This window comes from Rhea americana, unplaced genomic scaffold, assembly GCF_003343005.1.
Source record: "Rhea americana isolate MKP2758 unplaced genomic scaffold, rheAme1 scaffold_544, whole genome shotgun sequence".
In the NCBI taxonomy this organism is placed as follows: Eukaryota; Metazoa; Chordata; class Aves; order Rheiformes; family Rheidae; genus Rhea; species Rhea americana.
The window spans coordinates 86376-108521 of NW_028186695.1; the positions used below are offsets into that span (position 1 = coordinate 86376).

Genomic DNA, 22146 nt, shown 5'->3' on the forward strand with positions numbered 1-22146 from the left:
GACGAGCGGGAGAGGAAGCAGCGGCGGCGCTCGAGGGCCGCCGACCTGCAGCTGGGCAGCACCGACTCGCCGCTGGGCCTCATCTCCCCGGTGCCCAGGTAGGGCCGGGCCGCGCAGGCCTCGGGGCGCGGGGGCCTCGGTGGCAGCGGGCGGCGCGGGGCGAGCGCCCCGGCCCGCCGCCTCAGCGGGCCCCGTGCCTCCCCGCAGGCAGGCGGACACGTCGCTGCCGGCCATCCCGCAGTGGACGAACACGCAGATCTCGGAGCACTACTCCACCTGCATCAAGCTCTCCACCGAGAACGTGAGTCTCCACGCCGCTGCGTCCTCCCGCCGGCACGGGAGGAGGAGGAGGAGGGAGGCGGGGGAAGTTTGCCTCCCTGTCACCCGGTGACCCATTTCATCAGTTATTCTCCTTGCAAGCCCCCTGAGCTAATAACCGAGCGTGTCACCCTTGCAAGACACCTCTTTAGACCTCCTTTATCGCCTTTCAATCATAACCAAGTCAGACATGACACAGAGCACATCCCCTTGGCCTTAAATACCCCCACAGGACAGCGGTTCTCAGGCAGACTGACAAGTTTCATTTTCCAGGCATCCACTCTCAGGTCTGCTTTGTTTCAGAAAATCACCACGAAGAATGCTTTTGGCTTGCACCTTATAGACTATATGACAGAGATACTGAAACAGAAGGACTCTGAACTGACCAACTTCAAGGTGAGGGAAATTGCTGCCAGGTTGCTGCAGTGTTTTCATTCCGACTTGCACTTAACATAAGGTTTCCTAAAAAACAAACCYCAAATAAGTCTGCAGCAGACTGAAGGTACCTGCGATGTTACTGTTAGTAAAAACATCTGGAAGAGGCTGCACAGTAACTTTTAGTACAAGTCTRTAGTGTTGATTTCTTTTGTACCACAGGAGTTAAAGGCTAAATCCTCCTTTCTGCTCTGCTCCTTCAGAATGAGAGCTTGTTTAAAAATGARAGTTGTGAGGCTTATGAAGCAATGAAGTGTTATAGCCAGTAATAGAGCAAGGCCATAAAAGAAAGGAAGATAGCGTGGCTGAGTCTAGCAGGTGGATGGATCAAATAAGTACTTGCCAGGGCGAAGACGTACTAATTATAATAGTTTGCTGATGCTAGAAAGGAGAGCTGACTTTTTGATGAGCAAACAGCAAGGCTTTTTTGAACATGGCCTCTAGGAATCTGAGCTAGCCGTCTTATAGCTGAGGAAACCAAGTCAGGTGTGCAGATTTTGAGTAAGTTGCCCTTCACCTTCCTGGATAGGGCTGTGATCTGAAAAGGACACTCAGCATTTCCTGTGCCTTCCTCCTTTTGATTTTGTCACATGGGTAAAATAGAAGGACACCACAAGGATGTCTCAAAAGAAGGCATAAGAGCAGGAGAGGGCAGTCTCTTTGGAGATGCAAATGCGCACCCTTTGGGTTATCTTCATTGCTTAATCTTGGCAGGTATTCTTCTGCGTGATCCCTTCYGAGATCCGAGAGCCTTGATAAAATAAAACATAGACTCTACCTGGAAAGACCTATCTTGACCCCTGCTATGCTGCTAGGTCTCCAATAAGTTTCAGAATAAATCCTGTTGTTCACAGTTTTGCTGTTAAAACAGAGTGAACATCCTTCAGAAATTCAGATTTGCAGCTTGTCTTTGTGTTTACCACCTTCTGGATGCGACTTGTTCCTTTCTAATTCTAAACATTGCATGCTATGTTCCTTCCGTCAGATAGCAGCTGGCACCCTTGATGCCAGCGCGAAGATTTACGCAGTGCGTGTGGATGCAGTCCATGCAGATGCCTACAAAGTTCTTGGAGGCTTGGGCAAGGACTCGGCACCCGCAAAGGATGCAGACAGCCAAGAAGGAGGTGTGCTGTTGACTCTATTTTTGTTAAGGTGTTCCTGGTTCAACCTACAAGCAAAACAATGTCAGTGTGCTTACGTAGCACCCATGCATTTCGAAGCACTTCGTTCATCTGGGAGCGTACTGCTAGCTTCATTTTTTTTCAAGGGCTAGGAAATACCAAATTAGTTTGCAGGGGTGCTGAAGTAGAGYTGAAATGAGAATGTGAATCTGGTGTTCAGGCCTGTATTCAACAATTAGTCTGGTTAGATTGGAATGCAAACCAATGATGGCCTAATTTGAGGCATGAAGTGCCCCACTCCTTGCTGTTCTTTGCTTCAAGTTAAAAATGTGCTCCTCAGAAAAGACAGAGAAGATAAAAGGAAATGCAGCATCCAGCTGACGAAACATTGGTGGTTCATGCTAATAGATATCCAGTTGGGTAACTTCATGCCCACTCATTTTTTGGGTGCCTGTGTGTTTGGCTGTACAGACTGAAGTAAAAATTTCTCATCTTGGGCATTTTAGCAGCTTTTCTGAGTGAAGCTTCTTGTGATTTTCCTTTTAGAAGAAAGCGCTGCAGCTCCTGAGTCTAGCAAGAGAGTCCAGACAAAGAAAAAGCACTCATTCAAAACTATAGAACAGAACTTGAATAACATCAACGTGTCAGAGGCTCATCGCAGACCTGAGGTGAGTGAAGGGGCTGATGTAACAGCTGCTTTCTGGTGGAGGAAAGGAGACATCTCCTTGTCTTCCACATTTCTTTTTTTTTCCTCATTGTGGCAGCCTCTTTTGGGCTCTAACATTCACATGTGTGTCCATAAATTGTGCTGTTATAGCAAGAGTGTTCCTAGTTGTGTATATCCCTTCTGCGTGAGGCTGCTGTAAGAGCTCTCTACTGGCTGAAAAAGATGTATGGCTGTTGCTTCCTTCAAAGCTGTGCCTAGCAGAGACCAGTGTCACCCCATCCATCTGCTTGATTCTGTGCTTGATTCTATCCCTGTAGGTTGATCCCATGTTCCAGAAAACAGCAGCATCTTTTGATGAATGCAGCACAGCTGGAATTTTCCTTACTGGTTTGCATACCCATGGCTGCCACAGCGAGCTCCTCTTTGATTCGAAAATCGTGCCTCTCCCGTCTTCTGAGACACTTGTCCTGCCAAACTCTGCTCCTGTGAAAGTGATGGATTTAAAGCGTGAGTGCCAGTAACACTAAGCAATGGGCCCATCCAGACCTTTCTATTCTTTTTAACTGCCCAGATGTGCTCCTTTTAGTCTCAGCCAGCTTGARTTATGCTTTTGTTCACTGTTTGGTTTTCTTTCTCAGCTACCCTTTGGCACTGTTGCTCTGATCCTGCTCAAATTGAGACTTGTTGTTGAGAAACTAGGAACCTCATAGGTTTTAGATCACTGCATGTAGCTGGCAGATCTGTCACGTAGCACATATACGTGGTCTGAGCTGCACAGCAGTTGAGTTGCTCTGTATTGAGGGCTGGCCTTTTTAAAGTACTTTAAGCCTGTTCATGCTGACAAACCCTGTTGCCGTGATAAGATTCCCAGTGCAATGCCCACCCTGGAGTTAGAAGAGCAACTGAATTCTCCCCTTCTGCTCAGAGATGAGACCAAGTGCTTTTGCAGTGAGCCTTGCACTGTACTTTCAAGAAGAGCTGCCTGCATATGAGGCTTTAAGAATATTTTAACTTCTGGAACTTGTTTCAGCTGCCAGCTCCTTTATCCTAAATCTAATCTCTCCTTTTTGCTCTCCTCGTCCGTAGCCCTGTTAGCGCAGTGTATTGAAAAACGCCCCATCTGCTCTTCTTTGGCTGGTTTCCAGTTTACACAGTGGGATGCTGAATCCCATGATGAGGTATGTCCATTGTTCTGCTTAAGGTGGGATACCCGAGCTATATTTTGTGCTCCCTGCTGCATGTCCCCCAGAGAAATGTCCAAGAGAGAGAGGGCAGTGGGATGTTACTCAGTAGAGCCACTGATGTTTGTCCTGCGACTTTTCCACTGGGCACTCTCTTGTTCTGCAGTCAGTGTCAGCCCTGTTGGATAAATTTAAGAAGAGCGATCAAGTGTTTGACATCAATGCGGAAATGGACAGTGATGTGGAGGACGGTGTTCCCACCCTACCAAATGATGACTTCTGTGCTGACTCCCCCAACTGCACACTAGCAGACAAAATTGGGGAATTCACAGGAAGTCTCAAGGCCTTTGGGACAATCCGTGAGAGCAAAAGGTGAGTAGTCAGTGAAAATCCATTGCAATGGGAGAACAGTGCTCAGAGAACCTGACTGTAGTTGAAGGAATGGGACAGTCCCTTCAAGGAGTCTGTGTTCTTCTGATTCCCCTTGGACAGAGAAGAATTGCAGAAACCAGGCCTGGAGCAAAGCTTCCCTTTCTATGCTCAGTTTCTCACTGGGGGATTACAGATACCCTTAGATGACACAAAGAAGCCAGCTGTGCGAGCAGCTGCTGAACAAGGGTTTCTGGACAATAATATTAGACTTTTGGGGATATTGAGTCTTTGGGGGAATTGACAACTGATAGAATGTGTCAAAAGGAGGCAAGTCAGCTTCCCTTTTAAAGACACTTTCTGGGTTGCTGATGCCCAGCTCTCACAGCATGTTGTGCTGGATGGTTTCTTCCAGTGGCAGAAGGTTGTGTGCTGATGTCCCACTCCTGTTGTTAGGGTGTGGCTTTCTGGGATCTTTAATTTTCTGTGCACATGTTTCCCRTCTGGATATATAGCTTGCTTTCTGTTTGACTTCAGGTATGTACAGGAATGTATTACAGGAATATCTTTGCACTTCTTATGTAGTTTATGCTTTTCCAGAGTTATTGCTTATCTGYGTGCTCTGCACCTGACTTTTTAGCCTGCCCTTTGGCAAATCAGCCTCTGTTGTTGCAGCGACACCACAAACTCTCTATGCAATGCTCACAGCACCGTTGCTGATTAAAGAGTGGGAGTTTTGCACATATACCAGCAGAGGGAGCAAGAAACATCTGTACAGAGCTGGTCTTAGTATTAAATGTCCAGTCCTTGTCCAGCGGCAGCGATGTGTCAAAGGAATTGTTTCGCTGAGTGGTGTGTATGCTCTTTCTAGAACTGATGTGGTTCCTCTGGGAGATGGCGACATCGGCACCATGTGCCTCCACCTCTCCATGAAACCAGGAGAGTACTCCTACTTCAGTCCTCGAACTCTCTCCATGTGGGCTGGCCCAGAGCACTGGCGTTTCAAACCTCGTCACAAATGTACGTGTTTACAGACAGCATTTATGTTAACAATCTGTCATGTTTAGGGGTGGGTGGCTTCTGAGTCATAAAGCAGGAACAGTCAAGATAGGGATCAGCCAGCATGGCTCTTTTCTAGCCAGAGTGGAAGCAATACCAAGTTCAGACATCAGGAAGGCGACCATGCTGTAGGTCTCAGGAGAGTCCTTTGATAGTTGATGTATTCTGTGTTAGTTGRGTTTGTTAGTGATGCTCAAAGCTGAGGGGGTTTGTCTCACTGCAGGAACAGACTCAATTAGCGATAGTACTAATACAGATCCTGATGTTGTTTCCCACCTTCTGCATAAAAAGTGAAGTTTAATTTAAAACTTTCTGCTTCYGTAGAAAGATAATGTTTCCTTTAAAATACAAAGCCAAGGTCAACATATGTTGCTTTTCACTAGTGAAGATTGGATTTTTAGAAGATGCTGGTGACCTTTCTGCACAGAGTAGACACTCAAGTAAGCATGTTGCCTTTCCTCTGTCACAAAGCATTGACTGTCTCCTTCTGCAGCGGATGCTGTCTCTGAAAAAGAGACCAAGAGGAAGAATGCAAAGAAAGCATTTGAAATAAACTTTGATGAGGATATTGACTTTGAGGTGTATTTCCGTAAGACTAAGGTAAGCACTGAGTTTCTGCCTCTGTTTCTTTTTGCTCTCACTTCTACCATATCAGTGTGTCTTACAATGGTTGTCTGCATATGGCTCAGCTGGTTCTCCTGCAAAATTGGCTCTGTAAACCCAGCATTATGCACATTCATTAGTGCTGGTTCTTCTGACTGCAGGTCATGTTACAAATGGAGAGTTTTTAACTAACCATTGGATAAAAAAAGAGCGCAGCATTCTTCCTGGCTAATACTCTGCCAGTAAGAGAGACCCTGAAGGCCTGTTTGTGTATCCTAGGATGCTGTGCATACGTCACTGGGTGCACTAACTGGACCAGTGCTGAATTCCTCTTTGRAGGCATCTTGGAACTTCCTCTTTTCAAACAAAGACTTGTTTTCAAAGCACTTAGTTGCATGTTAATCTTGTGAGTAGTGGATGTCACATGGATAARGGTAATACCTTCCACAGGCAGCTGTAACTCTGGCCAAAACCATTCTGGAAAGCCAGAACATGAAGAGCACCACGCTTCCCACAGACTTCAACTATGACCCTAACAACATTGTCCAGCTGTTCCTCAAACCAGCTGTCAAGGTAAGAGTCTTCTCCAAAAGCCTGTTGGCAATGGCTCCATGCACACAACCACCCTTGCCATGGGCTTGAAGTACTCCAGGATGCTCCTTGGGGCAGGAGAATGGCCAGCACAATGCCTCTCACTGAATTACCTGAATTCGTCACCCTTTGCAGATGACGAATGGGTTGTGCTTGGCTTCTGTGCTTTACAAGTAGGGGGGAAAAAGGGAGTTGGTGGTAAGCTGGTGTGTGAGGAAATAAAGGAGCCAGCAGGCTGAGATAGAGGGAGATGATTAATTAACAAGGTGCAGACATTGTCTGGGGGAAATGTTTAGAGTTTTTCCATTTCCTTACCCTGGTCTCGTCTCCACAGCTTGGCYGGATGGCTGCGCCAGGCAGCTCGTTGGATCATGAAGACGAGATTGGTGACTATGATTACAACAACCCCAACGACACCTCTAACTTCTGCCCTGCATTGCAGGTAACTGGGGACAAAAAAAAAWTCTCTCTGTTGCATATACTCGCTATGTAGCAAGAATAACTTAGGGAGACTCTGGTCAGAATTCACCACTAGAGAAAAGGAAACAGCATTGCAAGTTGTGACAAAGACATAAAAGTCTCTGCGCATTCCTCTGTCCCTTCACTCAGTACTGCGATAGCATCAACTAAACTGTCTAGCTTTGGTGTTTGCAAGTCAATTTACTGAGAAACTCCATTCCAGCCCTTCCATGCACATCTCTGCCGTCACCTCTACAGTGACATTTGCTTCTAGTGAAACTTGCTCCCAGCTGTTCTGAGCTCCTGCTGGAGTACATTTCTTCTGAAGCTTCAGCTTTCTGCCAAGGCAATGCAACCTCAGGAGTGTGTTTATGACAAGTCTTAGCTGCAACACTGGCAGAAGAGCCCTTATGTCTTTCCATGTAGAACAGTCTTCTGATATTGTGTGTCTCTGCCTCCAGGTCTAGGTCTTCTCCTGGTCTTAGCCTTAACCCAAGCTAAGCACTGTGGGGAGAGGCTGAATAAGAAAATTCCTCCCTGGGGAAGGTAGACAGGTATCTAGCCACTCTCAGGGGTAGGTGCTCCTCTTAGCTCAGTGAAGGACAACTCTGGCTCTTCAAAGATGTCTGTGGAGTGGCCTCACTGGTGCATCTGTTCTCAATCAGGCTGCAGACAGTGATGATGACAATGACCCCGGTGAACTCATGGGCCAGACAGGGGAGTTTAACCTTACCACCCACCCTGCGAGTCAGGACGCTGAGCTCAATGGGGTYGTCGGTGGTGTTGGTATCACAACGTATGGAGAGTTGAACCTCATTGCCGAGCCCCAGAAGGTAAGGATTCACGTGTTATCCTCGTTCTGTGAACTGCTCACTAAGCAGGTCTGGAGTAAAGCCTCTCAACACCTGAGATAATAGTTTCACTGATGCAGGATCTCCCGGGCTTGCTGCTGGACTCCTTATTCCCAGATGGACCTTTGCAGAAGGGAAAATGCTTAAAAATCAAGGGTTTAATAGCAGTACAGCGCTCACTGTTGTTCCCAAGAGAGAACCGTGTTTTGGTTGTTCTTGTGGTCCTGACCAAGGATACAGCTTCTGGTCAGTTACCCTCAGCTAACTCCAAATGTCTGTCCTCAGGTCAATAAGATTGCAATTCAGTATGCAAAGACAGCCAAGAAAATGGACATGAAGAGGCTGAAGCAAAACATGTGGGACCTCTTGACCGATGGACAGAAGAAACAAACAGTGGCAGAGGTGAGTGTAGGGGAGGACCCCAGACAGACATGTCTTGCCAGATACCTCAAGAGGCCTGAGGATATGAGAATGTCCTACAGGTAACTATGCTTAGCTCCTGTGGAGACAGTCTTGGGTAAGCAGAGGAGCAATTCCTCTCAGTCTTGCTCCCATGGGATAGTTGGCAAGTATGGAATTTGAGCTGTGACTATACCTGCAGTATGGGAAGGTGGCACTCTTGCAGTGCTTGTTCTCGGTCCACAAGGCTATCTGCTGAGTCCTTGGGAGGAAAACCTGTCTCAGCAGTGTCTGTCTTTTTGCTAAACAGATGGAAGACGTGGAGAAGGAGAYGGACAAATCTGCAGTAGCAGGCGAGAAGGTCTTCAGTGGCATTACAAAGGAACTGATCCACAGGTAGAGAGGCCCTAAATTGWGTCAGAATGAAGCTGGGACAGACTTCAGCTGATCTTGGGCAAACGCTGACCCATCTGGGTTGGTTAAGACGTGCTGGCTGAATCCTGGTGCTGTTTTAGTCACAGATACTCTTAGCCCATGCTATTACGTTGTTCTGAATGTTAGCCTCGGATCTGTCAATATAGACAGCAATCTGAAGACGACTCACTCCCCCGTATAGTGCCTGTTCTTGATTTTTCCATGTTAGCATCTGAAATTTTATCAAAAAACCTGTTCCTCTCACTCTCTGGATTTGGCTTGGCAAATACTTTGCTAGCAAGAGGGACAAAGCAACGAAGACCAAGGACTTGGGGAGGACCTGCCACGCACGCTCCAGCAATAGGGTTTTGGTGCCTAGTTTCTGGCCAGTCTAACCTTCTTTCTCTTGCTCTGTTTCATAGACTGCCTTCTGTGATGGCTAAGAATCTGTCTGTCCCGCTGGCATTTGCCTGCCTCCTGCATTTGGCAAATGAGAAGGTAAGCATGCTGCCCACACAAGATGCGAGCAACACCTGTAAAGAGCATGACTGTTAGTAGGAACGGTGGGTGAAATTGCACAGCAAAAATCATCAGAAACAAGAAAACTGGGCACAGGTCTTGCTATGTCAGGACCTGACAACTCAAATACCYGTCTCTTGTTTACTGTAAACATGAATTGGATTCTGCTGAATTTGTTTTTTTCTTCTCCTTTTTCCAGAATCTGAAGCTGGAGGGCACAGAGGACCTGTCTGATGTCCTAGTGAAGCAAGGAGACTGAGCCCTGGGCAGAGCAGCTCACCAAGGGTGGTCCTACAAGACAGAGCTCTGCTCTCCCAGCTGACCAGTGCTCCCTCTGGACTTTCTCATCAGTGGCAGATTTTCCCTCATCCCAGCAGCACAGCTGGACAATCCCACTGGTYTCTGCACCTCAGGAAGACTTTTAAATCATGGATGCCCAATGCAAACATAGGGCCCCATAGGGATGGACTGTTGCAGCTCAGCCTGCCTGGCTGTTGTCACCTTGGATCCATTGCCTCTTTCCGTGGGCCTTGGTAGCGGAGTTCCTCAATCTCACTGTGAACTGCCAGTGCCTGCTAGCAARAGGCCCCTGTGTGTTGCTGTCTGCCTGTCTAGTTTCCAGCGCATAGACTGACTGTTATTCATGTCTCCAGTTCCTCCTGTAGTCCTGTTCCCGAGCCTTCTCATTCCCTGAAATGATTTACCTTTTGTACTGATTTTAAAGATAATAAATTGCTACAGACTTTTTAGATGGGCCTTTGAGATGGGGAAAGAGGAATCAGACAGAAAATGAGTAAAAGAGGCAAGGTAGGTGGAGAGCAACTCCAATTTGCATGCACAGGCTAACTTGAAGGGGTGCAACTGTGCCCTTACCTCTATCTCGGGCAGCTCGCAGCACTGACAAGAGGGATTTTTTTCAGTAAAATAGTGACAAATAGGCTTTCTTAACATATAAAAGATGTATTTCCTTGTGTTGCAACACAGCTGAAAGGTGATCCACCATGACRTGCAGGTACTGAAGGCACCAGTGATACCTGTGTATCCATAACTTCAAGATCAGTGAGGTGACTTCCATTGAGGAGCTTCCAGAGCCGTTCCAGATGGCAGCGGCCGCTTCACCCTGGCCCCTCCGGCACAGGGAGACTGGGCTGCACAGGAGGAACTGAGGAGGGTTCAAACACGCCCAGCCTTTTGTAGGGGCCACCCAGGTCTCTGACATCCCCATGGTCCATGCTTCTTCCTGGCCTGRTTGCCCTGTGTAGACCGGCCATAGCTCAACGTCCTTGTCCTGGGGCTGCTTGTGTTTTCTACAGCTACTTTTGGCTCCTATGGTCCCATAGGGCCAGTCCCTGGGAGGCTGCCAGCAGCCACGACTCTTGGTCTTCCCAAGAAGCCACAGCATAGGATCAGGAAGGGAAGTGGAAGAAGCGGGAGAGTCTGCTGCCACGGTGGCCACGCGGCCCTCTGCACTGCTGAACAGGCAAGGAGTTTCCCAGCTCCTCCTCAAGCATCTGGAAGGAAAAGCAGAGCTATTGTGTCCCTCCCAGCCAGCACTCGGGAGGAGAAATGGCATGGAGTGCCCAGGGTGGGCTGAGCTGCGGCACTTCAAGTGCAAAGGGCCATCRTCACAGGGCAACTCACTTCCTCGCGGGCAGCCAGACGTTGCTTCCATTCGCTGAGCTCCATGGAGTGCTCGTCGTCCAGCCGTGCCAGCTGTCTCCTCTCCTGCTTGGCCAAGAGGTGCATCTTCTCGCTCTGGGAGAAGGCAAAGGGCARGTAGGAAGAGCAATGCTTGAGGAGAGCCAACAGTGGTGCAGGAAACAGCCCTCTGGCCCCGGTACCTGCATCTGCTCCAGCTCCCCCAGATTCTCRGCCTGCTGCTGCTGCAACTGCTGCAGCTGCTGCGCGTGCTGCTCCTGCTGCTGCTGCACCTCTGCTCTCTGCCGCTTGTCCTCCTGCTGCAGGAACTGCAGTGGGAAGAACCCATGTTATGCTCCCCTTTCTGTGGGTGGAGGGGGCTCCTAACTCTGCCCTTGACCACCTTTCATGTGGGTTTTTACCATCCACCATTCCAAGCTGTTGCTCACAGCTCTGAGGCCTGCAGACAGKCCACTCCTCCAGCCAAGGTGCTCAACACCTTACCAACAGTCTTGTTTCCATGAGTCCTGCCCTGGGGTGGCCATGAGCATGGCCAAACCGGTATTTCACGCTAGGTAACCTTGAGGGTCCTGGGGAACCGCTGGCCAGTACCTGCTTAGCTTGTTCTCTCTGCTTGGCCCCATTARCCTCCTGAATCCTCAGGTTGCTCTTGAAGAGAGCCAGACGGGCCTTGGCATAGCAGCGCTGGCTTTTCAGCAGTTGAGCTTGCTCTTGGGCCTGCTGGCTCCTGAGCTCGTCCAGCAAGAGCTGGTGGAAACGGTTCATCCGCTCTATCTCCTGTGAAAGGGGCCGGAGGGTGAGGCAGGACCAGGACAAGGAGCAGAGCCAGAGTGCTGGCAGTTTCCACCTTACCTTCTCGTGGCGCTTGTGGAGCTGCTGCTGCTGCAGCGCGTGCTGCTCCTTCACCTGCTGCCTGAAGAGCTGGTACTTCTCCTGCAGGTGCCCCTGCTCCATGCTCCACACCACAGACTCACGGGCTGCCAGTAGGACAGCACTTTGCGGTTCAGYCACTCCCTACCGTGTCCCACCCCAGCCTCCAAACCCACCTCTGCTCCCTTCCTCCAGCTGCCCCCCACCAGCCAGACCCTCACCACTCTTGCCCCAATGTCCCTCCACCCTCCTCCTCCCAGCCCTAGAGCTCTCGCAGCCCAGTCCACCTCTGCGGAGACTGTGGATCTTSCTGATGTGCTCCTGGTCAACAGACATCATTTTCTTCTTGTGCTCCTGGACAACTCTCTGCAAGGCTGTGTTCAGCTCCTCCTGCTGCTGCTGCAAGAACCGCTGCTCCTGTGGTGGGAAACATGGAGGCCATCATCCCAAATCCCAAGGGAGACTGACCCCAGGTGCAGTCCATCAGCTCTGAAGAGCCATGTCTCAAGTCCAGCACTATAAGAACCACCACCATGCCCTCACCTCTGTCTTGTTGCCCTTCAGCTCTTGCATCCTCTTTTCACCATCCTTCTCCTGGAGGGACTTCAGGCGCTTAGCTTCATCACGCAGTTTCACTGTGTATTCATGCTCCTGGCGCTCTTTCAACTGCTGGTAGTGGTGCTCCAAGGYCTCCACCTCCTGGTCATAATACTGCTTCTTGCTCTGCCGTGCAGACACAGAGGGTCAGCATGGACCGGGGATAGCTGATGGGAGGCTGCAAGCCTTTGCGCTGGCTCTGTGCAGGAAGACCACTAGCCTAGGGAACTTGTACATCCCTCCAACTGGATTGCAGTAAGGGATGTCACCCGGTTACCGTCATCTCCTGCTCRATGTGCCGAAACATCTGCTCCCGCTGCTGGTGAAACTTCTGCTCCAGCTGGGTCTGTGCTCTCTGCTCCTCCTTCTGCAGCACCCGCAACTCACGGAGCTCCTGGCGCCTAAAAGTTTGGACAAGCCAAAGTAAGAAGTGGCCAAAGGCTGCCCTGAAGGTGCCTGCCTCTGCCAGAGCTTTGGGGACATCCTGGTGAGGAGGCCACAATGGACAGCTGTCTTATAGGTGGCTAAAGGAAGGTGAAGGCCTTCCTTCACAMCTGCACACCTAATGCAGTGCTGTGCAGAAGGCTTTCTCCAGCGAGCAGGATCACTGRTGCCTGTTGGATCTGTCAGATGCTAAACTCAACTATTGGTTCTGTTCCTTCATCTTTCCCGGTCTCCTCGGGTGACACAARAGCATATGGGAAAATATCTTCCTCTCTTCTTTCCTTAAACAACCACTAACTGCTGGTGACAGCAGATATGGGACTGGGCAATGTTTGACTCTTCATGCACCCCTACACCTCCCCAGGGAACGGATGCAGGATGCCTGCAGGATGCCCCACCACTACTGCAACCACTCACCGAGCAGAGCGCATCTTCTCCTCCTTCATCTCAGCCTTGCCGACGGTCTTGGCRGTCGTCACGCTCACCTCCTTCCCATCCACGACAAATCTGCGCGTTTTCTTTACCATCCTTCGGAGGGAGGGARGTTCCTGCCACGAGGAGCAATGGTTTGAACTCAAACAACCCAGATGACGTAAATCCCGTGCTGGGCAACACAGCGCAAAGGCAGGGTTGTGGGTTTAATGCAGTGTGTCCAGTAGGTAATAAATTGAACATGCACCCTGTGGGCTGCTAGCTGTGTTCACACGGGCTCTGGGAGCAGACCTGAGCTCCTCCTTGACACAAGACTGGACCCTACGTCCTGCTGCAAGACGAGAAAAGGGGACCCACAAACTCAATATAGCGCAGAAGGCTGCTCAGATACCTTCACCCRGGAAGGGCTCACGAAGGAGTTTTGGGTCCCTGAGCTAGCTCCGGAAACAGCACGGCCACGTGCATTGTGCCTGCAACAGCCTGGGGCAGGGTTTGCTGGTTCAGCTCTACCGCTTTTGAGACCGCAAGGTCTCTGCATGGCCGTGTTACCTGCAAGCCCATAGGGAGCACCGGGCTGCCTGCWGCCTGGACAAGACAAGCCACTGAGGCTGCAGCCCTGCAGGGCTCCCCTGCCTCCCTACTGTGCTGCTTTGCAGAAGGACCATCTCCATCTGGGAGTGCTCCAAGCCCCCGACTAGCCAGGCCTCAGTGAGTCCCGKCTGTGTTTCAGCTCAGCCAAAACTCATGGCCAATCGAGCAATGCATGGTGGCCACCCAAGAAGTACCATCCTCCCCTTTCCCCCYCACCTGCCAGGCTTCCTCCACAGAGGGTGATGGAGCGTGTGTGTCTGCAGGGTTTGCTGGAGGCAGCAGCTCCTCTCCTYGCTCTGGTGTGGAGCAGTTGCCCGAGGGTGAATCTGGGATGTCCCCCGCTCTCCAGACTACCCAGGAAGAAGTGTGACGCAGGGCAGTAAAGCTCATGGTCTTTGTGGCCTTTGGGTGTCCACCACAAGGCTCCTGAGGCTCTGGCACTGCTCCATTGCCCAAGTCACTCGTTTCTCCTCTGACTCCATCTCTTAATGGCCCAGCTGGAGCAACCTTCACACCATTATCTCCAAGTTGATTCCTCCCTTCCTCTCTATTTCCGTCTTGCTTTTGAGAGTCATTGCTATAACCAGCCAAGAGCTGCTTTTCTCTAGAGTCATTTTCCACTTTCTTCTCTGTTTCCCCTTTAACTGATCCCAGGATCTCCGTGGGGGATGAGTCCTCTGTTGAATTTTGGGCTTCCTTACCCACCAGACCCTCTTTGGCTTGTGCTGCACAGTCTGCCTCCAGTCTCTCTCCTGCAGGCAGTTCCTCCCTGCCAGCTGCATCGCTCATGGGATTACGGTCTCCAGTTAAACACTCCCTTACATCTTCTGAGTTCACTTCTGCCAGCACCAAGGTTCCCTTGAGAGAAGTTTCCACCACCAAATGTTGACTGTCTTCGCCAAGGTGGCTAGTCATCATAGAGTCTGCAGCTTCCTCCTCACTGTCCCCTATGTTTTGCTCAGCCTGCTCCAAGGAGTTAATGGTGGGCTTGTGTGTCGCTGTGTTTTTCTTCCCACTGTTTCCTTCTGCAGTCTCTCCTCGTCCATCTGGTGGCTTCTGCCACCCCTCAAGCCCTTCTGACCCCACTGCCACTTCCTCTGTTGCACTCTGCATGAGCAACGTTTCTCCTGGTGGCACCCTCTCCTGCCCTGGGTCAGTCTCCCCAGGTTTTCTGTCATCCTCAGGTCCCTTGGATGCTCTCTCAGCTCCACGTCTGCCTTCTCCAGGGCCATCTTCCCATTCTCCAGCTGCTGTGGAGCCAACCTCAGCCTGCAGCTTAACCCCAACAGCTTTCAGCTCTAGCAACGATCTAGTAAACCCATGTTTGAGCTCTGCAACTGACTCTTCGAAACCCTGGACTTTGGTCCTGGTGTGCCCCAGGTCTAGAGCTGTCACCTGCTCAGAACCCACCATTGCACACCAGCTGGCACGGGGCCTGCTTCCACAAGCACGATCCAGGTGCTGCTTCTCAACTAGACTTTGTGTTTCCCCTCTCCTTTGAGCTGATATTGCCCACCTCCCAGGGATGGGGACAGGACACTTATCTAGCACCTCTGCAGATGAGCTGCTGATCCAGCCTCCATCAGCTCTGTCTTGGGGCAAGGTTGACAAACTGCAAGTTGGTTCTGCCCTTGACAGCTCTTCAGTGTCACTTTTGGAGGAAAATGTGGGATTTGTTTGAGCTGCAGCAGCTGTTTGCTGTCCCTCTGCCACAGGACCAACCTGTTCCACTTTCTGCTCTTGCATTTCAGCAGTGCCCCCTGCATGACTTGCCCCCAGGAGTTCTGCCATCTTGRAGGAGTTCTCCAGAGCACTGGGTTCCTCTCGACACCCTTTAACTTCTCCCACCTCCACTTGGTCTGGTGTCCTTTGGAGGGCATCCAGCGCTGTCCATCCTGGCCCACTCAGGAGGTGCCCTGGGGGCTGCTCCCCATTTGGGTCCCCTCCATCCGCCCTGCGTTTCTCACTGGCAACTTCGTGGGACTTGAACCCTCCAAAAAATGACCGACGCCTCATCAGCTTCAGGAATTCAGATGGTCTTTTTGGAGGGAGCCTTACAGAGCCCACCAGGACAGATGAGGATTTCTTCCTCGCTTGCTTCAGCAAGTCAGACTCTTTCTTGGGCCTCAGACGGGGAATATTCTGTCCTGGCTCCTCTTGGACAGCAGGGTGGTCATCCTGCCCCTCGCAGAGCCTCCCAGCCTGCTCCATCAAGTCCTGAATGTCCCCACATGGAGTGATGGAAGCTGCTGCCACAGCTGGCTCTTGCCCCTCTCCTGTAGCTGGGCATGGTAGTGCTGCTTCATTGCCAGTGGTGCTTGTGGACCTCTCCAGCTTGCCAGGGGATGGGAAGCAGAAGGATCCTCCACGTTCCTGACTGGGCTGTGGGGCAGAGAGCAGAGGCAAGGTTAGTCTCCACACACCAGCACCTCTCCTGGCTGAGCAGCCCAGCTCCCATTCCCCAAAGCTTCTCATTTTCTTGGATCTTGCACTTGCGCAAGAAGTCAGTTGCTACTCACCAGCTGGGCCTGCTCTTCTTCCTCCTCTTCAAACTCCTCCAGCACGTCAGCCCGGGCCTCAGCCACCAGCTCCCTGAGCGGCCGCTTGTCATAGACATCTGCCACAAAGGGATGCTGCGCACAAGCAGGGGAGGTGGGCAGGGCCATCACCAGGGGACAGGTAGCACTAGGTGCCAAAGCGCCAGGGGTGCCCCTGTCCCAGAGATTGAGGATGTGGGCTTCAACCCATGGCATTACCCACCTGCAGGAGCTGGGTGGCTGACCACCGTGCCTCAGGGCTCTTCTCCAAGGATTTCCTCAAGAAGTCCTTGAAGTCTTCAGACCTGTGGGACAGACCCCTCATGAACACATGGCAGGTGGGTGCATCCTGTGAGGTTCTGAGCTCTGCTGAGATGAAATCCCACAGCCCAGGGTGACGCTATCTGCTGAGACCTTGGCAGGAGCCCATGTCCTCACCCCTGTGCTGCCTGCTGTTGAGGCTACCTTCTGCAGGAAGGGTGGTATGATAGGAAACCCATGGTGCTAGCTGGAAACACCTCTGCAACTAGACTTGGAGGAATAAGACCATCATTTATGGTCATCCAAAATCCCATCCCACCTGTTCTGCCATGACTTTGAGGAGGAGCTGCCCCACTGGACAACTTTTTCTATCATCTCCTGTGTTGGGTGACAGGCTCTAGTGGGGGAGAGGTCTCCATATGGGCACTCACCATCTCTTGGGGTGACGCAGGGTAGGTGGCTGGGACTTGGCAATCTTCAGCAGCACCCTCAGAGGGTTGAGGTCATGATGGGGGGGCTCCATCTCAGCCATCTCAATCAGCGTGATGCCCAGGGACCAGATGTCAGCCTTGTAGCCATAGGGGTTCTCCTTGGATGTCTCACACTGCACCACCTCAGGGGCCATCCTGTATGGGAGAGAAGGGAAGGGGTGCAGCCTGCCCCGAGCTGGGGGCCTCACCCCCAGCTTTCTGCCAGAGACAAGCACTTATTTCCTTCTGAAACCAAACCCAAGTGCAGTCCAGGGATGGTCCACCCAAGGGACAGCCCTATAGGCAGAAGAACTAAGATTTGACCCCTAAGTCCTCCAACCCTACCCTAGAAGGGCTTACACCAGCAGGCACCCATCCCGGAGCATGCCACAGACAGTCTCGCAATATTAGGAGGCCCATCCTAGAGAAGGTGTTGTCTGGAGAAGGGGAAGAAGGAAAGAACTGATTCCTCAAGAAGATGCTCCTGCTATTCCAGCAGGAGCAAAGCTGGTTTGAGCATCCACAAGACCAACAGCAGTCAGGACTGTAGGGCAGATCTACCTCAAGCAGCAGGACACCTCTGCTTTCCCAGCCCATGTGGCTATGCTCCCACATCCCGCTATTCCCCAGGATTTCTGCCCCATACCTACCAGTATGGGGTACCAATAAAGGATGCCCGGCGCTGGAAAGTGCTGGAGTTTTTGGCAGAGACACCAAAATCAGCTGTTTCATAGAAAGCAGCATTTAGAAACCATCCTTGGAGCACTGCTCCATGCATGTGCTAGCTCCCAGGAAAGCAGGGACTGGCTTCACTCCGAGAAAACTCCCGGCCTCGCTCAGCACCTCGTGTCCCTTGAGAGAGCACAGACCTACACCCATCCTCCAGCACGGCTGCCCTGAGCAAGAGCAGACTCTCGCGCCAGCCCCTTCTCCGCGGGCTCACCCAGCTTGACGTCCCCGTCCAGGGTGAGCAGGACATTCCCAGCCTTCACGTCCCGGTGGATGATCTTGCAGTCGTGCAGGTACTGCAGTGCCAGCAGCAGCTGCTTGCAGGCCACTTGGATCTGCTCCTCGGTGAGGCCTTTCTCCAACTCTGTGAYGAGACGCAAAGCAACACCCAGGACTGAAGCATCCTTGTGCCCAGCAGCCAGCCCCATGGAGGGGTGACCCCAGAGGCAACAGAGGGTCTCAGGTGGCATGGAGAAATGGGGCCGAGTTGCAACCAYCAACCTCAAATGCCCTGATGGCCCGTGCGGCTAAAGACATAGGAGGTTTTCTTACCCAAGATCGCAGCATCCATGGCCCCTCCTGCACAAAACTCCACCAGGATCTGCGGAGAGAGCAGCRGTTAGGGAAGGCCCACSCTGGCAGATGCAGAGCAGCATTGAYAACCGTGTCAACAGACCAAGGAGAAACCACCTCCAGCCATGTCCCAGCTGGCAGGACACGGGATTGGGCATGCACTGGTTGCAAGGGGAAGCCCAGGAGATCAGGGTAGCAAAACATCACCAACTACAGGGCACGAGCTTTTCCAGAAATATGTCTTCAGGAAAACAGGGATGAGCACATCCCGGCAGCAACGGGTGAGGTCATTTGGCACCACCCCAGCTCRTTTTGCAAGGGAGAGCTTTTCTTTTCTTTCTCCCTGTTTCTGCATGAGGTTCTTGTTGGAGACAGCACCCAAGAAAGCCATCATCTGCAAATGTCCCCCCTTCAGGCGAAGSAAGATGGGGAGCTTGTCTTTTGAGCTCACAAACCTGCCCATTCCCAAATTCCTCCCCCAGCTCCAAGCCAGGCTGCCAAGACCCTGCCCACCCAGAGCTGCCCATCCCAGTAGAGCGCGTCCAGCAGCTTGATGATGTTGGGATGGTCACAGCAGGCCAGGACATCGATCTCCACCACGTAGTCCTGCAGCTCCTCCTCGCTCGGCGTGGTGATCACCTTCGCCGCGGCCAGAGCCCCCGTCACCTTGTTCTGGGCCTGGAGAAAAGAAGTTTAAGGCGGCTGGAAAACAGGTTTCAAAAGCACATGCTACGTGTCCTGCTGCGTTGCGTTGCAACACGATGCATCGCGTTGCGAGATGATCTAGCCGGCTGTGCTTCAATGAAACGTCCTACCGCGATAGGATGCTCCATATCGTGATATTGTACCACACCAGGACCCTGGCATGTATCGGGAGCCTGGAAGAGCCCCTTTCCTCCAGCAGACCGGGTCGGGAGCCAGGATTTCGGTTCCCTGCCCCAGCCCAGAGCGCGCCAGGGCGGTGGGGACCGGGCGCATCTCCCCGACCCCRGCGGAAGTCCTTGCGGTTTTTAAACACAAGCCGACGGCTGCCCCCAAAAAAGCGAGCGCCAAGAGGGAAGTTTCCCCAAACGAGAGGATGTTTTTGGCCGGGTCCTGTCTGGGGAGGSTTCCCGGTGCCACAAGCGTGCCGGGCCCCAGCGCCGGAAGGCRGCCGCCGCCGGCGGGGCACCGCGGGCCCCGGGGAGCAGCGCGGCGGGTTTCCTGTTGAGCTCAGCCTCTGCATCGCGGTTTCGGTGACAACAAGAGGGGGAGAAAGAAAAAAAGCAGCCTCRGCTCAAAGTCGCAGCAAAACGAAGCTCCTGCCGTGCCCAGCCCTGGGATCCCCTGCTGAAAACAGCGGGGGATAAACGCCAACCAGCCTCGCGCGGGGAGGGAACACGCCGGGAACGGTCCTTCCTGCCCCCCCTTTGCACCCTGGAAAGGGAACGAGGAGCCGCTCGACCCCGAGGAAGCGGCGGCTCTTTCCGTCCTGGGGACGCTGGAGTCCCCGGCATCCCTGCGGTGTCTCCTCTCCCTCCCTGCCAAGGGGGCTGCTAAAGACCCAGGGTGATTCGGAGGGTTTCCAGCTCATTGCAGCGTGGGCTGGATGCCGGGCGATGGCCATCGCTTATAGCTCGGTCTAAGGCAGCACCAGCTATAGCCAGGGGAGAAAAAAAAAATCATTTAGGGAGCCGTTTCCAAAGCAAAGTCCTGCGGGCATTTTCTGAAGCTCTTTACCTTGAAGACCTTGCCGAAGGCACCGTCGCCCAGCTCACCCAGCACCAGCCACACGTCCTCGGGGTTGACGTCCCGCCTGACGTTCTCGTAGCGCCTCGGCTTCTTCTTCTCCTTGCCCAAGCGGAAAAACCGCCGGAAGAAAGCCATAGGGCAAGGCTTTCTCCGAGGGGGAAAGAGATCAGCTGGGGGCAGGCAGCCACCTCCATGCAGGGGCGACAGGGACCTCGCAGGGCGGCCGGGAACCTCTCGCTCTTCCTGCCTCRCTCGTGCAGGAGGCGGGCTCGGCGGCCGTGCAGGATGTGCCGGGGAGGCGAGGTGTGACGGAGGCGCCGCCGCGAGCCCGGGCGCTGCAGGGCTGCCCGCGCGGACAGTCCGGCCTCGCTCGGCACGAGCGAAATCTCAGGAGGCTTCTGGCTCGGCACGTGCCCCAGGGAGCGGCTCGAAAGCCCTAAGAGGGGGTTTAGTCCTGCAAGCGCCCGCTGATTTGTCCCCTCGCCAAAGCGATGCGCTTTGGGAGCGCAGCATGCATGCACACACGTGTGCGCTGGGGTCCCGGGTGCACGGTGGTCCCCGATGCCCACGTGCTCCTGCGTAGGTGCATTTCCCCAGGAATTTGTGTGCCCCTGCACGTGCAAATCGTTGCACGCGTGCAGCCCTGCATGTGTGCACAGAGCCCTCTGCGAGTATCCCCACCTACACGTTCAAGCACTAATGCAAACATTTGCATATGCTCCCGGGCATTTTTGCAGTACATTTGCCTCCCAAACTTGAATCTTATTGACAGTCCCTAAAGGCCAGGAGCAACCTGTCCAGAGCAGAGCACAGCCAGGTTCAGATGAGAAAGTTGGCTGTAAGAAGGCCCCCAGCTGAGCTTAAAAAGAGCCCCTGCACCCATGGGTGCAGGTAAAGCCCCAGGTGAGGCTACTCAGGGCTGTTAAAGCTTATCTGCGCCCTCAGCACCCAGATATTTGGGTACTTTGTTGGCCTTGCAAGAGCACATGGACCAAGGTGCTGCCAAAATGCASCTGGCTCCAGCTGCTCCCCATGCAAAAATGCTGCTGCTGCTGCTGCAGGCTCTCCTCGTACAACCCGAAATCAGGGCAGCTTCTACCTTCCAGCCTGGCCCCGAGCTCCTGGAGGAAATAAAAGCCCCACTGCAGGCGCTCGGGTCGCTATTTTTAATTGCACCAACACGGCATCTCCCCGATACTCAGGCAGCGCAGCAAGGGATTCGCTCCGTGCGTCCTTCCTGCAGGAGCTTGCTTGGATTATAGCAACAAATTGCAGCATCCTTAAATACATGATGTCATTCACATATTATGAATAGAAAACTGTATTTTTAAGACACATAGTTTAAAATAAAACATTGTATTTAGAATGAAACCCAGATGCAGCTGGTAGCATCTACCCAGGCAGTGTATTTAGGGAAGTGTCTGCGGATGGCTTCATGCCTGCCATCACCTTGCAARGGGCCCCGTGCGCTCTCCTGCTCGGCGGAGCCTGGCTGCAGGCTCGCCCTGGAGCCGCGTCTCATCCTCAGCGCCAAAAATAAGGAGGCTGCTCGCCACTGCCGGGATGGAGCAGCCAGAGACCCTGCAGGATCATGCACGGATGACAGAACGGGACTCAGCCTGGCCTCCGCCCAGCCAAAGCATATGGAGCTCAATAATTCATTTTTCCTAGAGCAGATCTTCCAGAAAAAATTTAAGATCATGCAAAGACACCAAGAAAACTCACTTTGGGGAGAGACTTTCTTATCCCTTGTGGTCCAAAGCGGARACGTGGCTTCCTGAAAGATTCAGTGCCCCCTCAAATGCAATTTATTTCCAGCCTGACACTGTTCTCTAGCGGCACATGGGCAACAAAGGGGAATTTCTTACAGTGTCCGTTTGGGGGAGAAGATGAAACATGAACAACCCCCCCCCCGCCCGCTGGCGGGAGCTGGACGTGGCCCCCCTGCCCGGAGGGAGGAAAGTGCTGGGGACTTTGTGCGAGGTCGRGGGGGAAACTGAGGCCGAGCTTTCGTACAGATTGCTATCGGCYGATCCCACCGTGCCTGGAAGAATTTCCCAGGCCGGGAGGAGCCGGCGGCTGGTTTTTGCTGGCGGGATTTCTCTTTTGCTCTGAGTGGGCAGCTCTGAGTCAGGCCTCGCCGGGCGCTTTCCGGTAACGAAAGGGTTAACGTCGCCCTCGGAAACACCTCGCCACTCATCTCTGCCCGCTTGCAGCACCGGGGCTCCTCGGGGCCCCTCTAATCCCGTCCCGTTCCCCCGCCCCG

At 52.7% G+C, this 22146-nt stretch overlaps 2 protein-coding genes across 2 annotated transcripts; one reads left to right on the top strand and one right to left on the bottom strand.

The window, feature by feature from the left end:
• NCAPH (non-SMC condensin I complex subunit H) lies at positions 1-9735 on the top strand (the record flags this gene model as incomplete). The annotated part of the gene is made up of 17 exons (XM_085318603.1): positions 1-98; positions 208-301; positions 622-714; positions 1739-1877; positions 2421-2542; positions 2859-3048; positions 3628-3719; positions 3889-4094; positions 4963-5111; positions 5644-5750; positions 6204-6326; positions 6679-6786; positions 7469-7636; positions 7940-8056; positions 8364-8449; positions 8890-8965; positions 9186-9735. Coding segments are annotated over 17 exons (2028 nt in total), but the record flags the coding sequence as incomplete, so codon positions are not given.
• Positions 9736-9951: 216 nt separating this feature from the next.
• LOC146588064 (uncharacterized) lies at positions 9952-20066 on the bottom strand. Its single transcript, XM_085318599.1, has 18 exons — positions 19869-20066; positions 18663-18827; positions 18129-18177; positions 17791-17940; positions 17498-17570; positions 16809-17003; positions 16340-16421; positions 16099-16212; positions 13796-15961; positions 12974-13104; positions 12390-12513; positions 12059-12238; positions 11803-11932; positions 11498-11622; positions 11237-11422; positions 10828-10953; positions 10628-10741; positions 9952-10497 (listed from the first exon to the last, which is right to left on the bottom strand). Exons 1-18 carry the CDS (start codon positions 20013-20015, stop codon positions 10393-10395), a joined length of 4362 nt encoding a protein of 1453 aa, XP_085174725.1. The 5' UTR covers positions 20016-20066; the 3' UTR covers positions 9952-10392.
• Between the last annotated feature and the right edge of the window lie 2080 nt (positions 20067-22146).